This window comes from Podarcis gaigeae (genome assembly GCF_964106915.1).
Source record: "Podarcis gaigeae genome assembly, chromosome: 1".
Lineage (NCBI taxonomy): Eukaryota > Metazoa > Chordata > Lepidosauria > Squamata > Lacertidae > Podarcis > Podarcis gaigeae.
This window is the reverse complement of record NC_139678.1, coordinates 80,944,888-80,964,935: the sequence shown is the minus strand read 5'-3', so window position 1 is coordinate 80,964,935 and position 20,048 is coordinate 80,944,888. Positions and strand designations below refer to the sequence as shown.

General features: G+C 43.1%; 1 protein-coding gene and 1 long non-coding RNA gene across 2 annotated transcripts in view; one reads left to right on the top strand and one right to left on the bottom strand.

Moving 5' to 3' along the window:
• Nucleotides 1-3,224, bottom strand: part of LOC310826009 — a 7,419-nt gene extending 4,195 nt beyond the window's left edge. The window contains exon 1 of the long non-coding RNA XR_014555599.1: nucleotides 2,906-3,224. This is a non-coding gene — a long non-coding RNA (uncharacterized lncRNA). The remainder of the gene's footprint in view (nucleotides 1-2,905) is intronic.
• Nucleotides 1-20,048, top strand: part of SAXO4 (stabilizer of axonemal microtubules 4) — a 20,597-nt gene extending 549 nt beyond the window's left edge. Inside the window, exons 2-14 of the mRNA XM_083699503.1 lie at nucleotides 3,432-3,581; nucleotides 5,915-6,032; nucleotides 7,948-8,101; nucleotides 9,979-10,107; nucleotides 12,442-12,505; nucleotides 15,560-15,648; nucleotides 16,752-16,811; nucleotides 16,980-17,060; nucleotides 17,689-17,805; nucleotides 17,916-18,010; nucleotides 18,704-18,868; nucleotides 18,992-19,079; nucleotides 19,898-20,048. Of these exons, the coding sequence (XP_083555629.1) occupies nucleotides 3,432-3,581; nucleotides 5,915-6,032; nucleotides 7,948-8,101; nucleotides 9,979-10,107; nucleotides 12,442-12,505; nucleotides 15,560-15,648; nucleotides 16,752-16,811; nucleotides 16,980-17,060; nucleotides 17,689-17,805; nucleotides 17,916-18,010; nucleotides 18,704-18,868; nucleotides 18,992-19,079 (1,310 nt within the window). The 3' untranslated portion in view covers nucleotides 19,898-20,048. The remainder of the gene's footprint in view (nucleotides 1-3,431; nucleotides 3,582-5,914; nucleotides 6,033-7,947; nucleotides 8,102-9,978; nucleotides 10,108-12,441; nucleotides 12,506-15,559; nucleotides 15,649-16,751; nucleotides 16,812-16,979; nucleotides 17,061-17,688; nucleotides 17,806-17,915; nucleotides 18,011-18,703; nucleotides 18,869-18,991; nucleotides 19,080-19,897) is intronic.

Here is a 20,048-nt window from a genome sequence, read left to right as displayed (position 1 = left end):
TTTTTGGAGAATCTGTTAGGATGTGGTCATGTGGTTTAATACCTGATTTAGGTCTTTCTCCTACACTCTGTGCACAACCCTATGTAAGGACACATGTATGCATTTCATTTCTCTTGCTGGGTTCCCAGATATGTATATGCACATGTCTGGTGTGTACAGCAATGTTTCCTACAATGATGGATATTTTCTGAGACCATCAAATTATTCAGGTCAATAGAAACAGAATGGGATTCCCAGTGGAACTGGCTGAATAGGCATTAAAATGGCAAATGCAGTTCATTTATTTATTCCATTTATATCCTATATTTCCACTTAAGGAGCTCAGGATAGTGTATACTGATCAATTCCTCCCCATTTTATCCCCAGCAACCCTGTGTGGTAGGTTAGACTCTGAGGCTGTGGCTTCCAGTCAGCTTAATGGCTGAGCAGGGTTTTCAAGCCTGGTCTCCGAGGTCCTAGTCCAACACTCCAAGCACAACAATGACCACCTATGTGTAAAGTGATGCACGTTGGGGCAAAAAGATCCTATATGCTGATGGGGTCTGAGCTGATGTTGACCAACCAGGAAATGCTCAGTGCAAATGTTGAGACAGCAGCGTGAAAATATTAATTCTGTGTTTGCATTGTTACGAAAGGAAACATCTTCATACAAATATGTGGTGTGCCCACACTTTAAAATACAGTGTGCAGTTCTGGTTGCCTTGCCCAAAAAAGGATACAGAAGAGTGGGAAAAGGCTGGGGAAAGGGGCAGCCAATACAAGCTTTACAAGGAATGGTCCTAGCATTTGGGGACTCTTCATTCTCAAAGTGGAGTATTTTTCATACTGCGTATGGTTAAACCATGGAATTCACTACCAAAAGACAAAGTGATAGCTGCTCGATTTAATGTTTTTTAAAAGGGAATTACCGGTAAATAAATTCATGGAGGATAAGGCTGTCATTGGCATCTAGTCATGATGGCTACATCCTGTCTTCAGGATCAGAGGTAGGATGGTTCTGAATACGAGTGGCTGGGGAATGGTGGCAGGAGGGGTCTATTGCAACCTGTCCTGTTTCCTGGCTTCCCTTGCCCAGGAGGGAACAAGGGAGCCAGCAGCCAGACTAGACAGATGGGCAGAATAGTCTGTAACCACTGTTAATAATTTTGCAGTAGTTCTTATGGTAAAAAGGCATGTGTCCTAGACACATAACTTACTAAGAAGGTAAAAATCTTAGCGTCAGTGTTCCTGACAAAAGGGGCAGTGAATGGCAATAAGTAATTTTCTATCCCATCCCCCCCTTGAAGACAATACACAAAACATACGACCCATGCAAAAGCACAATAAAACTGTGTGTATGCTATACCTCAAAGCAGGAGGAGTCATCTGCAACATTTTCCTATTGTTGTCTCCACCTTCTCCCTGCCTTGCTCCAAAGAGGAGAGCCTCGCCACGTGGGTGAGATGCTGCAGGACTGGCCAAGTAGTGGAGCTGCTGGTCATGGCTGCCAGATGCAGATGATGGTTGGAGCCTCCCTCCCCCGCCCAAGTGGCAGCCATGCTTTACCACATGCCAGGAGGTTATTTATTTACTTGCTTACAAATCACCTACATGTGTCGAAATGATTTAGGGTAGATGTACACCATGTATTTAAAGCACATGCCACACACATGGCTTTCCTTAAAGAATCCTGGGAATTGTAGTTTCCATTTCACGGAGCTGTAATTCAACCATAAAGAACTACAGTTCCCAGGATTCCTTGGGGGAAATAATGTACTGTAAATGTGTGTTGGATTTCCATAGGGTTGGAAGGAACCCCGAGGGTCATTAATTTTATAATGAATGATTTTAAAGTGTTGTTTGTGGTGTACTTTTGTACTGTTTTATTGTTGTTAGCCGCCCTGAGCCTGGCTTCGGCTGGGGAGGGTGGGATATAAATAAATTTTATTATTATTATTATTATTATTATTATTATTATTATTATTATTATTTGAGTCCAACCCCTTGCAATGCAGGATATAATAAAAACAGCTAAAAATTGCTTTTAAAACTAACAATGAAAAAAACCCCTAGAGAGAGGTATTCACTCATATTGCTTTTAAATCTAAGGCAGAGAGAGGCCTCTTCAGCCAGCTGGGAAAGCTTGGTTAAATTGTCTGTGAGAAATTTCTCCAACAAAACAAACATATTTTCAATTGTTTCTGGAATGTGCAAAAAATGGCCTCTGCCATATCTTGACAGAAATGCTGTTCTACAGAACAGGGGCAGCAGCACTGAAAGCCTTCCTCTGAGCTACTGTTAACTGGGATTCTAAGATCTTTGGAACTTGAGGGAGACTCCTGCAGAACACAATAATCTGCTATGTATATAAGAAGTAAGGTGGCCTCTCAACTGACCTATTAACAGGTGCCATATATTTTGTCAAGACATGTATAGCACTTCAGGTGTGTTGGGAGGGTGGAGAAAATTAAAATGGAAAGTTCTCTGTGGTACTTCACAACAAAGCAGTTGAATTTATGAAGGAAAAATAAGAAAAAGTGGTTCGTCACAGCTGCTCACCAATGGACACAAAATGGAGGTTTGGAAACGAATATGGAGCATAACAATTTCCCACTCAGAGGTTATTGTAAATGTGAGGTGGATAGATTGAAAACATGTTGATAATAGTGCAGTGCTACAATCACCACAAGCACTCCTATATTGACAGCAGAAGAACAGCAAGAAAGATGCAATAGAAGAGTTCTAGAAAAAGGACAGGCAGAAATTGTGGGAGGGGTACAGATTAGCTAGTGCTTTGTGTGGAGTGTGCAGAATCCATGTGCTACAGCATGGGGTGGGGACTATCATACGAACTGGTTCCTGATTCATAGAAGAAAGGACACTCACACCCACCCACCCAGTACTGGGAGATCCCTGAACATTTTACCTGATCTTCAGTGTTTCAAATCCTTCTGGAAGCTTTTCTCTAAAAGCCTCTATAAAAAGGAAAAGTGCCACCCTACTCTTGTGTGGTTCACCTCCATTTCAACAGGGATTTCCCTGAGGGTGTCTTACTTGCCAATTGGAACAGAATAGCAAGGTTGAATATTTTTACAATCTTCAGGTAAAATGGTATATTCTGGTACTGTATCTCCATTTTTGTGGAAGGAGTTGGTTCTATTGCTTCACTTGAGCCACAGTGCACCTGCAACCAATAAGGAGCGTTTAAGACCTGACCCTGATGTATTAAGACCACGAATGACCGGGTTTGTATCATTAGCCCCCATTAAAAATCCTGAGTCTGTGACATCACAATGCTGTGTGTGTGACCTCACTGTTTCTAAGGAGACATGCACACAATGCAGATGAACAGTTGCTTCAAGTCAGACTGATTTCTTTATCCAGAGGCTGAACAGCATTCCTGCTATCCAGAATGATTAGTGGTCAATCATCTTCCATTTCTATTCCTCCAGGGAAACCTTTCATCAGTAAATCCACCTCTGTATCTTCAGAGAAGATGGGTCGTCTCCCCCTGGGGATTGTTTCTCCCTATGTAAAAACTAGCTCTGGTGGGTGTATGGACCCCATGAAATTCTACTGTACCAGCTATGGCACAGCTTATGGTAAGGACGTCTTCAATAAGGGAAGGGATTTATTTTATCTGTGGCTAGTTTACTACCCAAAAGGATGGTAGGCTGTTCAGGCATACTGTAATTCTAATCCCTGGTTTGTTGTTGCAATAATGAGATTCAAGCTTCCAACATGTGCCACATTTAGTAACTTTTGATTCTTGATTATTGGGAACCCATGCAAAATAAATTGAAAGCTTTTGTTAAAAAACCAGAAGCCTATTTATTAGGAATTATAGGTACCGACATTCCAAAGGAACAGGAAAGACTTTCATGTATGCGACAACAGCAGCACGGATGCTACTAGCCCAGAGATGGAAAGAAGGAAGAGTTCCTACCAGAGAGGACTAGCAAACTAAGCTGTGAGACTCAGCTGAAATGGCAAAACTGACTGGGAAACTCAGAGACCAAGAAGACAAGAAATCCAAGAAAGAATGTGAAAAGTTAATAATTTATTTAGGAGACCACTGTAAGCAGATGAAAACATTGGCAGGGTTTTAACCCCACTTGTAATGTAACAAATATTATGGACAATATGGATAGATATAAAACATAAGACTATGAAATAATATGCAGTTGGGATTTTTGACATTAGGACCCATGGGGGGAAGTTGCGAGATTCAGAGAAATATCTCTTTATGGATATGTATTTGGCATTGTAATTAATTTGCATTCGTAAAATCAAATAAAAATTATTTCAAAAAAAGAAATTAAGTAGCAAACTACAATGTGCACTGAACCGAAACCCAAGGCTTGTCTGATCCTGGTTTTTCAAGCAAGCACAAACCATGTTTGGATGAAAAGTTTGCTGCAAGCATTGGAAGGTTGTGTGAAGCAAGAAGCCCTTTAGAGTGTTGCATCTGAATGTACCCAGAACAAACAACTCAGTTCTAAACATGTTTGCTCAGGGAGCCACTGAGCTCAATGGACTTTTCTAGGCAGTTTGCTTATGCTGCTACCTCCCATGTATCTCAAGGTTTGGAGTGAAATTCACCTGAGATATACAGTAACTTTTCTCCCAGGCATATCTATGCACAGGTTGTGTTCTTTATCTCAAAGTGCTTTGCCCCTGGCTGGTTCCCAAGCTGCTTACATTCTGTTATAGGCAGTGTCTGCAGTACTGTAATTTCCTATTTTAACTCAGTTGGAAACAGTGAAACATGTCCCTGTTGAAACAACAGGATCACTTGAGTTAGGCCCATCCATGTCCCACTATTGCTGCTGCTTCCTACTAAATCAGCATTGTGCCCCAATTTGACAACACGGTAGATATGCATGCGCTGGGCACACATGTAACAGGGATGCCTCGAGTTAGACACATTTCATGTCAGAACCCCTTACCACAGCCAGGGCTGAGGTACCTGTGCCCTCCAGATGTTGTTGGGCTCCTATCAGCTCCAGTTTGCATGGCCAATATCCAGGGATCATGGGAGTTGTAATCCAACAATGTCTGGAGAGCCACCAGTTCCCCAGCCCCAGCTTGAAGCTTAGATATTATCATAGGCCAAAGCACCAAAGATTACAAGAACGTTCTTGGAGAAACCCCATCCCTTCCCACCTTCTAACCAGCACGAAGCTTCCATCCTCCAGAACTGATTCTTGTAGCGAGAGAAATGACAGTGAGGCCCCCTCCGTCAGCTTGGCTGGCACCAATTCCCTTTTGCCTTTTTCCCTACCAGAGTAGCTTCCATCTGGAGCCATCATACGGGGTGCATTAGGGGAAAAGGTGAGGACCCCTTTATCAGCCTAGCTGAGACAAACTACCATTTGGTTCCTGTCCTCCTGGAACAGCCGCTATTTGCAGCTGCTCCAAAGGGAGGCCCCACGGCATCTCTCTTGATTCGGTTGGGGTCAACTACTGTACCATGAAGCTCCTCCACTCCTCTGCTGTAGTGATCATCCCACCTGAACATTATGTAAAACCTTGCTCCAATCATGCAAGAGTTAGTATACTCAAATTTGCTTGGTTTTCCTTTTCCTTCCCCATCTTTCCTTCTGTGTCATGACAATTAGATTTTAAAAAGTTTGTTTTAAAAAAATGGTCCAGGTGCACCTTATAGACCAACTAAGTTTATTCTGGTGCATGCACACAAAAGCTTATACCAGAACAAATTTAGTTGGTCTATAAGGTCCTACTGGACAATTTATTTTCCCCCAACTGTGTCAGACCAACACGGCTACCTACCTGAATTGACAATTAGTTATTACTTTATATTGTAAACTGTATTGAGTGTGCAGTGGGAAAATGGTGCTTTATAAATGCAGTAAGTAAGTGAAGATATAAATAGGCAATACAAATCTGCCATTGTCTCCCTTTCCTTTGCCAGGTCAAGCAGGGTTTCGTCCTCGGACTAGCATCCACTCTGGAGCAGGATATAAAACCAATTACCGTCCCGTTGTCCACTACAAGCCAAGCCTAGACAAATTAGATAATCCAACTGTGGGGTAGGTATTGGTCGTATACTTTGTGGAAATTAACTGGGATGGTTCAGAACAGGGAAACTGTCTTGTGGTTTGCATACCACCCAACCCGCTGCCCTGCAGACGTTTTGGGCTCCAGCTCTTACCACCCTTGATGATTGGCTGTGCTGGTTCTGGCAGGTGGGAGCTGTAGCCCAGAGCATTTTGAGGGTACCAGATTGGGGAAAGCTGTGAAACATAATCACATCCTCATAATGCTCATGTCACCTCTGAGTCAGTGACATGCTTGCATTTGCTTTACTTGTACTCCCTCAAAGCATAATAACAAAGACTATGGCAAGGCAGTTGCATTTGGCACTTCACCGTGGTATCCATAATGAATGCAGTGTAGATGGCTGGAAGGACCAAAGACAGTGACCTTTTGTTTTTTAAATATTTTTTATTAATTTTCACAGCCAACAAAAGACGAAAAAGAAAACAACAACACACAAAAAAAAAGAAAGAAAAGAAATAGACATATACAAAACACAAAAAGTGTGACTTCCCCATACCTCCCTTACACTGCATCCTTGTTTTGCAATTTTTTAGCAACCCTTTAGTCCTTTTTTCTATTTGTATCTCTCTCAAATTTCTTAACATTATTATTTACAGCTGTAATTCTCTGTTTCTTACCCCCTGACATCTTAACAGTCCACAATCTTACAACAGTTTTTAAGATATAATTTAAATTTTTTCCAGTCCTCCTCCACTGTCTCTTTCCTCTGGTCACGAATTCTGCCGGTCATCTCCGCCAGTCCCATAAATTCAGTCACCTCCATCTGCCATTCTTCCAGAGTGGGTAGTTCTTGCGTCTTCCAATACTTTGCCAAAAGAATTCTTGCCGCTGTAGTTGCATACATAAAAAATGTCCTATCCTTTTTTGGTACCAGTTGGCCAACCATACCCAGGAGAAAGGCCTCCGGCTTCTTTGAAAAGGTCCACTTAAGGACTTTCTTAAGTTCATTATAGATCATTTCCCAGTAGGCCTTAATCCTTGGGCAGGTCCACCAAAGGTGGTAAAAGGTTCCTTCAGACTCATTACATTTCCAGCATTTGTTATTGGGCAAGTGATAGATTTTTGCAAGCTTGACTGGTGTCATGTACCACCTATAGATCATTTTCATTATGTTCTCTTTTAAGGCACTACATGCCGTAAATTTTATACCAGTGGTCCATAACTGCTCCCAGTCAGCGAACATAATGTCATAACCGATATCCTGTGCCCATTTAATCATAGCTGATTTAACCGTTTCTTCCTGTGTATTCCATTTCAGCAGCAAGTTATACATTCTAGACAAATTCTTAGTATTGGGTTCTAACAATTCTGTTTCTAACTTCGACCTCTCCTTCTGGAATCCTACTTTCCTGTCTTGCTTAAATACCTCATTTATCTGATGATAATGTAACCAATCTCGGACTTTATGCTTTAGCTTATCATAACTCTTAAGTTTAAGCTTTTCACCATCTTGTTCTAAGATTTCACAATATTTTGACCAATTGGTGTCCATGTTAAGTTTTTTCACTGCCTTAGCTTCCATTGGTGATAACCACCTGGGGGTTTTACTTTCCAACACAAAGACAGTGACCTTTTGGGTTGCCTAGACTAACGCATCACTTTAGGAGATAGAAAGCATGGCTGTCTTTAGAGCACAATTCTAACATGCCTAAACATAACCTGATTAAAAGCCACTGTGTCTCTTAAGTTCAGATGCTGTGTATTTAGGGAAGCTTTTAATGTTTAATAGACTATTGTATTTTAATATTCTGTTGGAAGTCACCCAGAGTGGCTGGGGAAACCCAGCCAGATGGGTAGGGTATAAATTATTATTATTATTATTATTATTATTATTATTATTATTATTATTATGTCTCTCATGCTTATTATTTTCTCCGAAACCAGGAAGCTCCTTCAGGACAATTATGAATCGACAACAACCAAGCACTTCCAGCCTCTTGAGCTCCCAGATGGGAAATATCCTCTTCCCTGGAGTGTGTACCAGCCAGGGAGTGGGTATGTTCGAGAAAAACCTCTTTCTGTCCCCACCACTAAAGAGGTAAGTATCCCAAACCTGGGATTTGCCTCTGCGCAGTGTATTGTTGTGCTATTGAACATGCTTGTAATGTGCCAAGATTATCACCTAGTGCCATTAATAATGGCTTGGGCTGCTTCTTCAGTTCAGGAAGGCTGGAGCTTGGAGCTTCAGCAATGAGGCAGCTCAAAGTCCGACATCCATCTAGCAAGTGGCAAGGCCTTGATTCGAGCAGCTTCTCCATCCTTCTGAGTCAGCTCTCCAAGAGCCTGCATCCTGGGTCATAGCTTTTTCTCTTAAAGGGGCCATGTGCCTGATAGTTACCATAACTAATAATACATACATGAATCACCTGCATTGTGAATTTCAATCCGATGTATCTAGCACAAAACTGTGGCAGTGCATGTGTGGAAGGAGGATGTTTTGCAAGACTAAATTCTGAGCAATTAGGAATCATTCCATTCCCAGGCTTCTCTCTATATATCCACAAGGTCTAAGAGTATCTATTGTGATGCAGGGCAAAACACAAAAACCAGGATGCATAAATTGATGTGATCTGGCAAGTGTATGTGAGGATCCAAAACGAACAGAGCTTCAAAAATACAAGATGTGAAGAGGAGTTACATTTTGATGGTACAAGGACCTAGAAAGAAGTCAGTAGGTGCAGTGCAATCCCATAAATGCTGGTGTTCAGAATTAAGTCATACTCTGCTCAGTTTAAATATGCTTACTAGCCCCATTAAACACAGTAGAACTTGCTTCTGAGTAAATGCCCATAAAGTTGTGCTGTGATGTGATACGTTTATAGATAAAGGCACCACGTAAGTAAGTTAAGGTTTGGAATATGGATGGTTATGGGGCAGGAGTGCATAATGTACATTAGTATTAGTGATCCATTCATAGTCTTTGAGAGTCAGAGTGGACATTCCTGAGTCACATATGAGGCTTGCTACATAGACTAGTGATCACGGGTGAAGCTTGATAGCCTGGGGTTTTGTTGAGACAGATTAGTGGGGTTTTCAGAAGCCTATATACTGTTTACCTACCAGAATATGCTTTTACTAGACATATCAGTAAAATAATGTCCAGTTGGCAGTTCTGCACCTAAAGTACTGGGACTCATTAATGAATTGTTCTAATTAAGTGCAGGATGGAGCTAAGGAGAGCTGCTGCTGGTGTATGTGTGTGCATGCCAATATGATTGTGACCTGGATTATATACCAAGTGGAACATGTTGTGGTAGAAAAGAGGCATTTGAACAAGGATCACTTCCTTTTAAACCCAGACACTGTGTTGAGAACAGGTTTTAGCTGTGTGAGGGATTGAGACTTGGAAAGTGTGCAGTAGGACTGAGCCCTAGTATCTGCCAAACCCGGCTCCTCTATAATTTCAGAATTGCTTTACAGTTGTGTGAATACTAAAAGCAAAGTGTCTCTCTTTTGATTTGCCTTCTATATTGTAGGCTTTCAGAACAACCCGCCCCGCCCCCCCCACTGTAATCATGTTCACTGCATTCACTGCCACAGGAAAGATTAAAACCTTTATTCTGTTGGAAAGACATAAGCTGAAATTCTAATTATTTTGTTTGGAGTGTATAGGAAAAAGAAGAAATGAATGAGATATGGGAGCATGAAGCCTTGTAGCTTCACTGATTGACCTCACTGGCTTCCTAATGTTTTAATTAGAGCTGTGATCAAGGGCTCAGCCATGAAGAAGATGACTCCTTACCACTGCTGAGAAGGGGACAGATACAAGATGTTATATATGCATTTTCCTGCTCTCCTTTGACTGTTCTTTCCCCTCCTTTCTCAACAATAGCCCTGAACAGTATCACTTCAGTTCTGGTATTTGTGGTATTCATACTTAACTTTCCAAATTGCAAGCTGGGCTTCATTTTGCAGGTCAAGAAAGTCCATTTTGACACAGCAGACCAGGGAGCCCAAGCTATATCAGGGTTGGAGCCTAAACATACCCCTGACCTGCACAAGTTGTATGGAAGAGGTTCTGTCGATGTGGAACATGCCAGACATGTGAGTCAGCTGCTAGTTCAATGGGCCCTTCCTCATTTGACTGTAGCTCAGGCAGTACCTGATCACAGAAGAGGTATAAAGGGGATTTTTCCTTAGAACTCAGGGCCAGAAGGTCTGGCTTCTTCACACAGTGCGTAAGCTATTGAACTTGCTCCTACTGTATAAGATGTAGTGACGACTGCCAATTTGGACAGCCTCAAAAGGAGATTAGAAAAAGCCATGGAGGATAAGGCTGTCAATGGCTGCTACCAGTCCTGATGGCTATGTACTACCTCAGTTATCAGAGACAGTATGCCTCTCAATACCATTTGCTGGGAATCACAAATAGAGAGAGTGCTGTTGCACTCTGGTCCTGGTGTTGGGCTTCTCATAGGCATCTGGTTGGCCAGTGTTGAATCCAGGGTCCTAGATTTGCCTCTTATATCCACCACCAGATGCAGTAAAATAAAAGGGGAGTTTCCATTTTATGCATGACTTTCCCTGCTCGTGTCCTCATAATCCGCAATGGGGAAAAATATTTTTAAAATTGTGGTTGCACTGCTGCTCACAGCAAACTTGTTGAAAACCAATATTTTAGCATACAGTGAAAGTATTGGCAGGAAAAGCTTGACTTTCCTGGGTTACTGCAAAACCAAGGACCTTTCCATATAGAAAGTGATCCGATTTTATCCCCATAGTCCTCATTTTCACTCCTGATCTAAAGCTTGATTCACATATGCCTGTCTCCTTGCCTGATGACTTGCACCAGAAGGTGTGAATTGCCTCCATAGAAAAGTATTGTCTGTGGTGATGTGAGCTAATAGGAAAGCTCCAGTCTGCATTCTTTGATCTGTGAAGGTTGTTTCACACCTACAAGTCATCACTCAACATTTCAATCATTGAGCTATGAACAAGCATGATGTCATCCTAAGGTGGTATGTATGGGAGAGGGGGGAAAGTGTGACAGAATAAAATGCAGTCCTAGAATAGTGAATTGACAAGGGATGGTATAGCACACTGGTCCTTTACCTGGTGGGTCGGGACCCATTCATGGGGCACGGCCTGATCAAAAGTGGGTCATAACAGGAGCACTACTACCACGCAAACATATGTTAGAGATTTAAGAAATGGATCCCCAAATGCAAGTTTGGATTAAAAGGGGGTCCTGGGTACTGAAAAGGTTGAAGATACCTGGCATATTGGTTAACATGTCAGAATTTGGCTGGTGAAACCTGGGTTCACATCTCTGATCAGCCATATAACATGACTTCAATCCAACACACAGTTACCTGGAGTAAGCTCCATTGAACTCAGCAATTCTTATGCTGGATGCATAGGTTGAATTTAGGGGTGTTTTGCTGCCTGAAGGGAAACAGGAAGATGCCACCCTGTCACTGAAACCTCCCCTGTCAAAGCCTCTCTTACTTAGGTTGTGCAGTGGTGCCCACAAAGCATCAGAGACGGTGGTGGGTTCTAATGAGATCTTGTGGCGCTCTTGCAAGATATTGCAGACTGCATGAAATTGACTTTTGTGAGATTCCACAAGATCTTGTCGCTGCTGCTGTCGCTGCCATCACCGCTACACTAGTGGCAGTGGCAGGATGGGTGGGGCACTAGCCCTGTTCAACTTGTAAATGCAATCTTTAGCTTTTCATTAGAAATGCAAAACACACACACACAAACAAACACCACACCCACCCACACCATTTGCTATTCACACTGCTAGGGCAGCTTAGGAACCCCACCAAAGAAAAGTCTCTCCTTGATTATTTTCCTTATCCTCTGACTTCTCCAATGCTAATCTGTCACAAATGGTAGTAAAGCTTGAATCGGAGCAAGAAGGATTGTGTCCATTACCCTGGTACTTCATTGGCTGAAAGAGGCTGTAAGTTTTGTACCCCCAGTTTCCCTGCATCACTGCTTAAAATGTAGAAATTGACATATGGGGGCAGAATAGACCATGTGGAGGGAAATGGCGATACAGGAAAACATGGGAATATGAGATTATTCCAATTGTGCCTACTTAGTCTTAGTTACAGTAGTGTATGGGGAGCAAGGGGGTTGTGCCAAATGCTTCCCAGAAAACATGGGCTTTGAGGAAGGGTTTGCAGGAAGTGAGAGAGGTGGGAGTTCCAGGCATAAGGATCAGTAAAGGATAAATGATAAAGTCATGAGAGAGAGCAAGATAACTTTGGAAAGCTGAGAACTGTTACCCCAGGAATAATTGGTCTGCCCTTAAACAGAGAAGTAGGATGGATGTGGAACAGTGCATTGGAAACTCTACTGGCAGGGCAAGTAGGAGACTCCATCTGGAGCATTTGGTCTTACTCTCCACTGCTGTTTTCATATTTGCAGGGACCTCACTACATGTCCACAGAGTACAACTCAAAGTACCGCTTCAACATTCCAGGACAACCAGGTAATTGTTCTTCATAGCTGACAGAGCTTCATCCTCGTGCACAGTATTGATACTCCACTCATAAGAAAGGGAGCTGTCTGCTTATTCATAACAATCAACCTGCCAATACTGTGGTCAGGGATGATGGGAGTTGTCATTCAACAACATTTGGAGGGCCAAAGGTTCCCCACCATTGGTTTAGAAGGGGGTATTTAGGCAGCTAGACATCACATCAAAGTGATAAATGCTTCTTGTGTTTCTTATGTGACATTTTTCAGGGATGTAATGACTGGTGAGGTATGCCCAAGACTAAGCACACATGTCTCATCTAAGTAAACAATACACTTACCTGGGGCCCTCCAGATGCCATCAGACTACAATTCACATCAGTCTGACTTTTGGCTATTCTGTCTGGGACTGATGGGAGCTGGAGTCTGACAACTGGAGGGCCACAGGTTCTCCATCCTTGCTCTAAGGATATTTGAAGTCCATGGTTCTGTTAAGAAGCCACTTCTGTTTGTTCAGTCTAGATGTTTCATTTTGTATCCAGGCACAGTATGGTTTTCAGGAGATAGGCAGTCATTAAACAAAAAGGGAACACGAGAAACAGATTCAGTTTGATTCAAAGAAGCTGGTCACCATCTACTAGAAAATTAAGTGTTCTTAGATCTGCATTAAATTGTTACTTTACTATTAAAAATAGACCATATATAATATAGTACCACTTTCACAAAGGTAGTATCCTGAGATATATTCTTGTCCAGTTTTCTTATTCTGTATTTATGTAATGCTGCAATATGTCATTCTCACCTCCATGTTCTTTGAATTTAAAATTCTTTTAAATCCATATTTAGGAAGTTAAAGCAGTAGTCTGGAGTAGATCCAAATCACAAATAACTCCCAGCTGAATTCTTTTTTTTAAAACGGCTGCACATATCAATATTGCCACCCACAGTCTTCAGAAATTTTTAGATTAAAATGTAAATTGGGGTTTTTGTTTTTTGCCTTTCCCCCCTAAAAATGTTCCTGTGGGGACGCTGACATTTAAGTCATCTTCTGCAACTTGGGGGGTGGAGGTTAGAGATTTTATAATGGAAGTCTAACTTGGAATTCTTGGGACAGCTTGTCACATTTCATGTGCAAGATATAAATGCACAAATCACTCTCATGTCTGAAAATAAATTCACATTGAAGGTGACAGTGAAAAATTGATGCAGCTCTCTGAAAGAATGTTTCTGTACACTTCAGATTTTTGCTTTGGAATTTTGCAGTTCAGAGGCCTTCTTTCTAGTCTGTTGCAGATTTTCATTTTTGTAACAGCTGTGCTGAATCTGACCAAAGCCCTTTCCATTCCAGCACAGTCTACTAGATGCCAATGGGAAGCTCACAGTCAGAACATAGAATCACAGAACTGCAGAGTTGGAAGGGACCCTGAGGATCATGTAGTCCAATCCCTGCAATGCAGGAATCTTTTGCCCAACATGGGGCTTGAACCCACAAACCTGTCCAACTGGCTGAACTATCATGAGTAGCCCTCTCCCATTTGTGATCCCCAGTAAGTGGTATTCAGCACCATACTGCCTCTGATATTGGACAAAATATAGACATCACCATATTTTCTATAGTGGTCATCATCACTTGCTACATTAGATTACTTCATAATATAGGTATGTGCATTTTAGAGAAAAGTGTACAGCTGAAATTGTAACCCCACTAACCCAGGTGTAAGCCCCACTGAATTCAAAAGGACTTGCTTCTGAGTATTGTGAGATTATATATTGAGTCATTATAAACTACGGAGGATAAAACTCTCAACAGATGATAAGGCTCTCAGTGGTTACTATATTCATGAAGGCTATATATTACCTCCAGGAGCAAAGGAAGTGTGTCTCTGGATGCCAGCCACTAGGGAACAGCAGGAGGAAGCTCTTTCCCTCCTGTCCTGTTTGTGAGCTTTCCAGAGGTTGGCTGCTGTGAGAAACAGATGGGCCTTTGGGTTGATGCTGCAACTGCCCACCAATCACTATGAAATTCACCACTGATGTTCCCACAGTACCCATGCAAGAAAGGCATCAGTCTACATGCAGCTTGCCTTTCATGCATGATAATTATTTTATCATCTTGGTGTCTGATCTTCACCGTCATCTTTGCCATTTCAGCGAAGTCCATCAACAGTGTTGCTGGGGGGAGTGACTGCCAAAATTGCTACATTAGCATTTCTTTCTAATGCTTGGACTTTAGAAAACTGCAGTCAACATACAGTGACAGCAGGAACATCACTGAACCCAGTCTACCCGCTTTGCCACACATAATGTGCAAGGCTTTCTGCGTAGTGGGCTGGAAGTAATTCACAGCCACATCTTCAGCCACATTCTGTAGGGCTCCCTCAGATAGGATCAGATCTTCTATCACAGCCAGCACACAGCCCTTTTGACATGGGTAAAACACAAAAGTACACAAAGGGAAATTGCCCCTTCAGTCACAAACAACACTTAGTCACCTCCATTAGCCCAGTGATTACAGTATTGGCAGGTAGAACCTGTGAATGACCGACACCCGCCCTCCACTTGCTTCCAGGATCAGGGATTCCCCTCACCTTTTATGCAACAAATTTTATTGCATGGATGTGATGCATAAGCTGTATGCATGGGAAAGGAATAGTTGTGCCACATGGGCAAGGAAAAACAGATGCTACAAGAACAGGAGCGGGAATGTATGTGGTGCAGCAGTCTAGCTGGTAGCACAGTCAGAAAGTGCAATATAATGCAGGGAAAGGAGATGTGAGTTCTTCTCTGGAGAGATGGAATTGCTAAATATGTTTCTGCAGGTCAGAGTGTGGAATTATTAGTTTGACACACCTTTTTATGCTTCAAGCTAAATATCGGGTAAAATACAGCTCTCACCTTTTCACCACTTATCTTACCCATGCCCTCTGCCTTCCTCAGCCAACAGCTTGCTGACTAATTTTTGTACTGTTATGTCGCCACTGCTATTTACAGAAGTCTTCTGCCTTCTTTCTTCAGTGTGCTCCTTTTCCTCATGTTATCACTTCATCTCTCTTCTCCCCCAATACAGATTTTCTGCAGAAGAAAACAATTGGAGCCAAAGAAGAGACTGGTTTTACTGAAGGCTGCCTGGCAAACCCCATTATGGACAAATCTCAGGTTTCTCCAGTAAACTCTGTATATGCTGCTGTTCTCGCCGTGGGTCACATTAAGCATTAACCTGCAGAGCCCAGTGGAATGTGGTGCTCCTACTCTAGTCAAGTTGCTTGTTAGTTGGAACAGTGGATCGATCTCTCCTGACCCTTGAGCTCCTCACTTACTAAGGAATTTGCCCCCATGAGAAGTAGCGATGGGCACAAACGTGGATGGCTTGAAAAGGCTAGGCAAATTCAAAGAGGATGGGGCTATAAGTGGCTACTAACCACAATGGCTTTTTTCTACCTCCGCTGTTGGGGGCAGTATGCCTCTGAATGCCTGTTGCTAGAAATCACTGGTGGGAAGAGTGCTATTGCACTCATGTCCTTCTTGTGAGCTCCCCACAGGCTGCTGGCTGGCCACTGTGAGAACGTGAATGTCCTACTAGATGGGCTGTTGACCTGATCCAGCAGGGCTCTTCATATATTCATATGATGTGATAGTGCCTATTATTATGCAGCCAAAAAGGCACCAAGCACATACCCAAAAGAGGTACTCGCAGGCTTGTAAGAACTTCCAGGTTTTCCAGAAACCTAAAGGCACCAAGAAGACTGAGCGTGCTCAGTGGGCATTGAATGGTTGCTGTTGAGGGTGGGAGGAATGGAACGAAGTGTCCTGGAGAAGGGGATTATTGGCTAGTAAGAACCCAGAACAAGAGCATTCTACCCTGCAATATTTTGTTACAGGTTCCACTTTTCCTGTACCTGAGTTTTGGTCTGTGGGTACTTTGCTTTTAAGAGAGGTTAAAGGCAAAAGCAAATCTGATTTCTCTGTACATTTAGCCACGAATGTTCAAGTGCAGCCCATAGGTCCTTGCAGTTTCACTATAGCAGGAATATGATTCCATGCAATTAAGGACAAAATACCACCCTTCCCAACCTGGTGCCTTCCAGGTGCTTTGGATAAAAACTCCTACCAGTCCCAACCAGCACAGTATCTTGGAAGGCTGAACTAGTTGCTCCTAAGACAAGCTTGCCTGCTCCCAAGTAGAAGCTGTAATGGAACTGGTGCTTCCTTTTGTCTACTTTCCTCTCTCTGAGTCTCAGTACTTGTCTTCTGCTTTGCAGAGCAGCGCTCCAGGAGTCAGCATTACCAAGACAGATTATCTGCCATCTTCCTTTCCACATGTAAGGAGACCATTTGTAATAGGGTTGTTACTGGTGGAGACCTGTAAAAACAGTTGAAGGGATGTGCTTTGCCGGCAGGCAAAAGTGCCATTTTCCCCTTCCTGTATTTCCTTTTGTTGGCTGTTTGCCTGTGATGTACTCACCGTTAATATGTCCCCCTCCCGACAGGGTGATGAGTTCCTACCAGTCCTGTCAAAGGGTTCTGAGAGGGGATCTGGATTCAGTCGGCAGAATCTTGGCCGTACCCCAGTAAGTGACACTCCCTTATCACCAGAAGACCTGTCCTGCTTCTTTTAGTACATTCCCTCTGCCAACTGCTTTCCCTACTTACACAATCTCCCTTCACTGCTCTCTCTAGAAGTCTCTGCCACTCTTTCCCTGCCAGCACCTCTTATTTCCTTTCATCTACATTTTCATGTATCTTTGCCCGCCGTGACCTATTTTTCTACCTGTCTTTGTTCTTTAGGCCCTTTTCTTGCTTTCTCTGGGATTTGTCTTCCACTGCCAGAGTCCGCAAACAGAAGCCTCTCCTGAGTCTCTGCTTGTTCCTCTTACTACCATCCGTGGGCTATCTTACTCACAGAACCTTCCTCATTTTGATCCCAGTCTTCCTTGTTGCCTCCCTTTCTTCAGTAACTCCTACAACCTGTGGTGGCTGGGGCATGTTGGGATTGGTGGGGAGGAAGGCCAGGAGGCCAACAGTAGGCGGTAGTCAAGAGCCAATGACAGGCAAGCTGAGACAAAGGAGGAAGAAGCTGACAGTCATTGCCTCCCCATGGACTGATTGTGAGGAGGCAGGCAAGGTTGGTGGGGCCTTAATGGACCAGCCTCCACTGCCCACAATGGTTCCTTCACTCATGACCTTCAATCTCCACAGACGGTTCCACCAGATGTAGAGGCACCAGGTCCCCTGAGCCACTCTCAGTTCCAAGGGCTTCAGCATCAACCTCAGACACAGAACAATCTTCTAGGTCGGGAACAAGTGGGTCACAAGGTATGCCTGAACTACAGTCTTAAGGCCTTACGTCTTCATAATCTGTTGGGCACTTTGCTCTGCTCCTATGGTACTAGACCCTTACTCTTTTCATGGACCTCTCTATGCAGGAACCATCAGGATTCAGCCTCAATAACCTTAAATATGTGACACCTGCACATGATCCAGATCTGCCCAACAGATTCCTGACTAGCTATAACTCCAAGTAAGTTTAACACTGGTTGGCCACCTGTGTTGGGAGAAGTAACAACAAGATAGGCTATGTCTTGTTGTTAAGGTACCATCTTCCTATCTCAGGGGTCCCCAAACTAAGGCCCGCGGGCCGGATAAGGCCTGAGGGACTCGTTTATCCGGCCGGCGGTGACCCCTGCTGTCCACTCTTACCGGCGCTGTGCTGCGTGGCTGCCCACTTCCGGGTTGGAGCACCAGAAATAACTTGTGCGCATGCGCGTTATTTCCAGAGCACTTCCAGGTTGGAGGAGGCCCATGCACATGCACACAAGCTATTTCCGGTGCTCCTCCAACCTGGAAGTGCGCTGGAAATAGCATGTGTGCACGCGCTCCCCCGCTTGCCGCGTGATCAGCGCTGGAGACACTGGCCCGAGGCACGGTAAGTTTGCTGACCCCTGTCCTATCTGCATAAAAGCCTTGCAGGTCCTTTATCCTTCAGGTATTTTTCATGCAGTGGCTTTAGAGAGTGCATTGTGGGAGTACTGGAACAGCAAAGGTTTGTGCCGCTGTTGGGCCTGTTTGTGTGGATGGCGTGTACTGAAACAGATACTTGTAGAAGTGCATTGTTTGCAGGATATATACACACACCTGATTTTGTTTGAGGGAGAATGGAGGCAGCAGGTGAGTTCAACTACACGTGGAATAATTCATCCTTTCTCTCAATCAGGTTTTATGAAAACATTCCAAAGGGAGTGGATAGGGAAGGCTGGACACGAGGAGGGATCCAGCCACAGCAGCCTGGTGGTTTTGCTACTAACAACCATGCCACTGACTTAGGCACTGACCCCAATGCCACAGAGACCTTGAGGACAATCCATCCTCATGTTGGCAGGTAATCTTGGATTTGTTGTAGCTCTTCTTCTCTGACCTTCCTTTACTGTATGATTCCTCTTTCAATCCCCTGTTTTCCCCAACTGACCTTTCTTTTGTAATTCTTTCTCCTCCTACATTTCAGGACAATTACAACAGTTGATCCATTCTATCGTGATTCTCCCCATGACCGCCGCTTTGCTGCTCTCCATCAGACGACTGTGCCCAACTAAGTAAGTGACATAACCCATTGCATCATTGGACAGTAGGCTGGCAGTATCAAGCAGCTGAGAGGTACCTGCAGAGTCAAAAGGGCAATATTGTGTATTATGCTGTTTTAATTTGGCCACTGTTTGGAAACTGGAGTCTAGAGCGTCTCAGGTTTAATCAAACCAGACGGCCTTTTTATTGGGCACTCATTCTGATTTGTTTGCAGGGAGATTAGTAAACATTAGTTATTTAATGAGCTTTCACTCTGGTGTTCATGGAGAGGTTAGATGACATTGCATCCAAGCAACTGTTATCCCAGTTTCCAGAACATTTCCCCTCATCACTTTTCTTATTGTAAAATGTCTGATGTTTTGGGGAAGCAGGTTTCTTGTGCAAGACCTCCCAATCAACTATATGCATGCAATCTGAATTTTCTGGTATATGATTGGATCCCACCTGAAAATAGTGACAGACTGGAAACACCTACGGTTTTATGGATGAATTCCAGGAATACATACAGACAACTCCAGCGCTTTTTTTCTCCTCTGAAAAGTAAAATTTCATAGAACCAACTGCACTTTTCCATACACAGAAATGTCCTGGAAATTTGCCATGGGTTATTTTTGCTGGGGAAGACAAATGCGGACATTTTTCACTTCCATTCTCTCTGCCTTTCAACATTAACCTTCCTTCCTGTTAAGGCTATTTATTCAACAAAACTGGTATATTGCTTGATTGTATCTAAAACCTCTATGCCGTTTACACACACACACACGTTAGTCTAACATTAAAGCTTAGACTAAGGTTAGTGATTGATTTTAGTCTTTCTGCCTCTTTACAGCCTCTGTTCCAAACTGGACCCCACACTGACATCTTTGGGCCTCAGAACAATATCCCGCATGCTAAGAAAGGAGCAACAGTGATAGCACTGTCACATCATTCATATTTTACTGTTAAAGGTTGTATAGTTTTAAATAAATTCAAACAATATA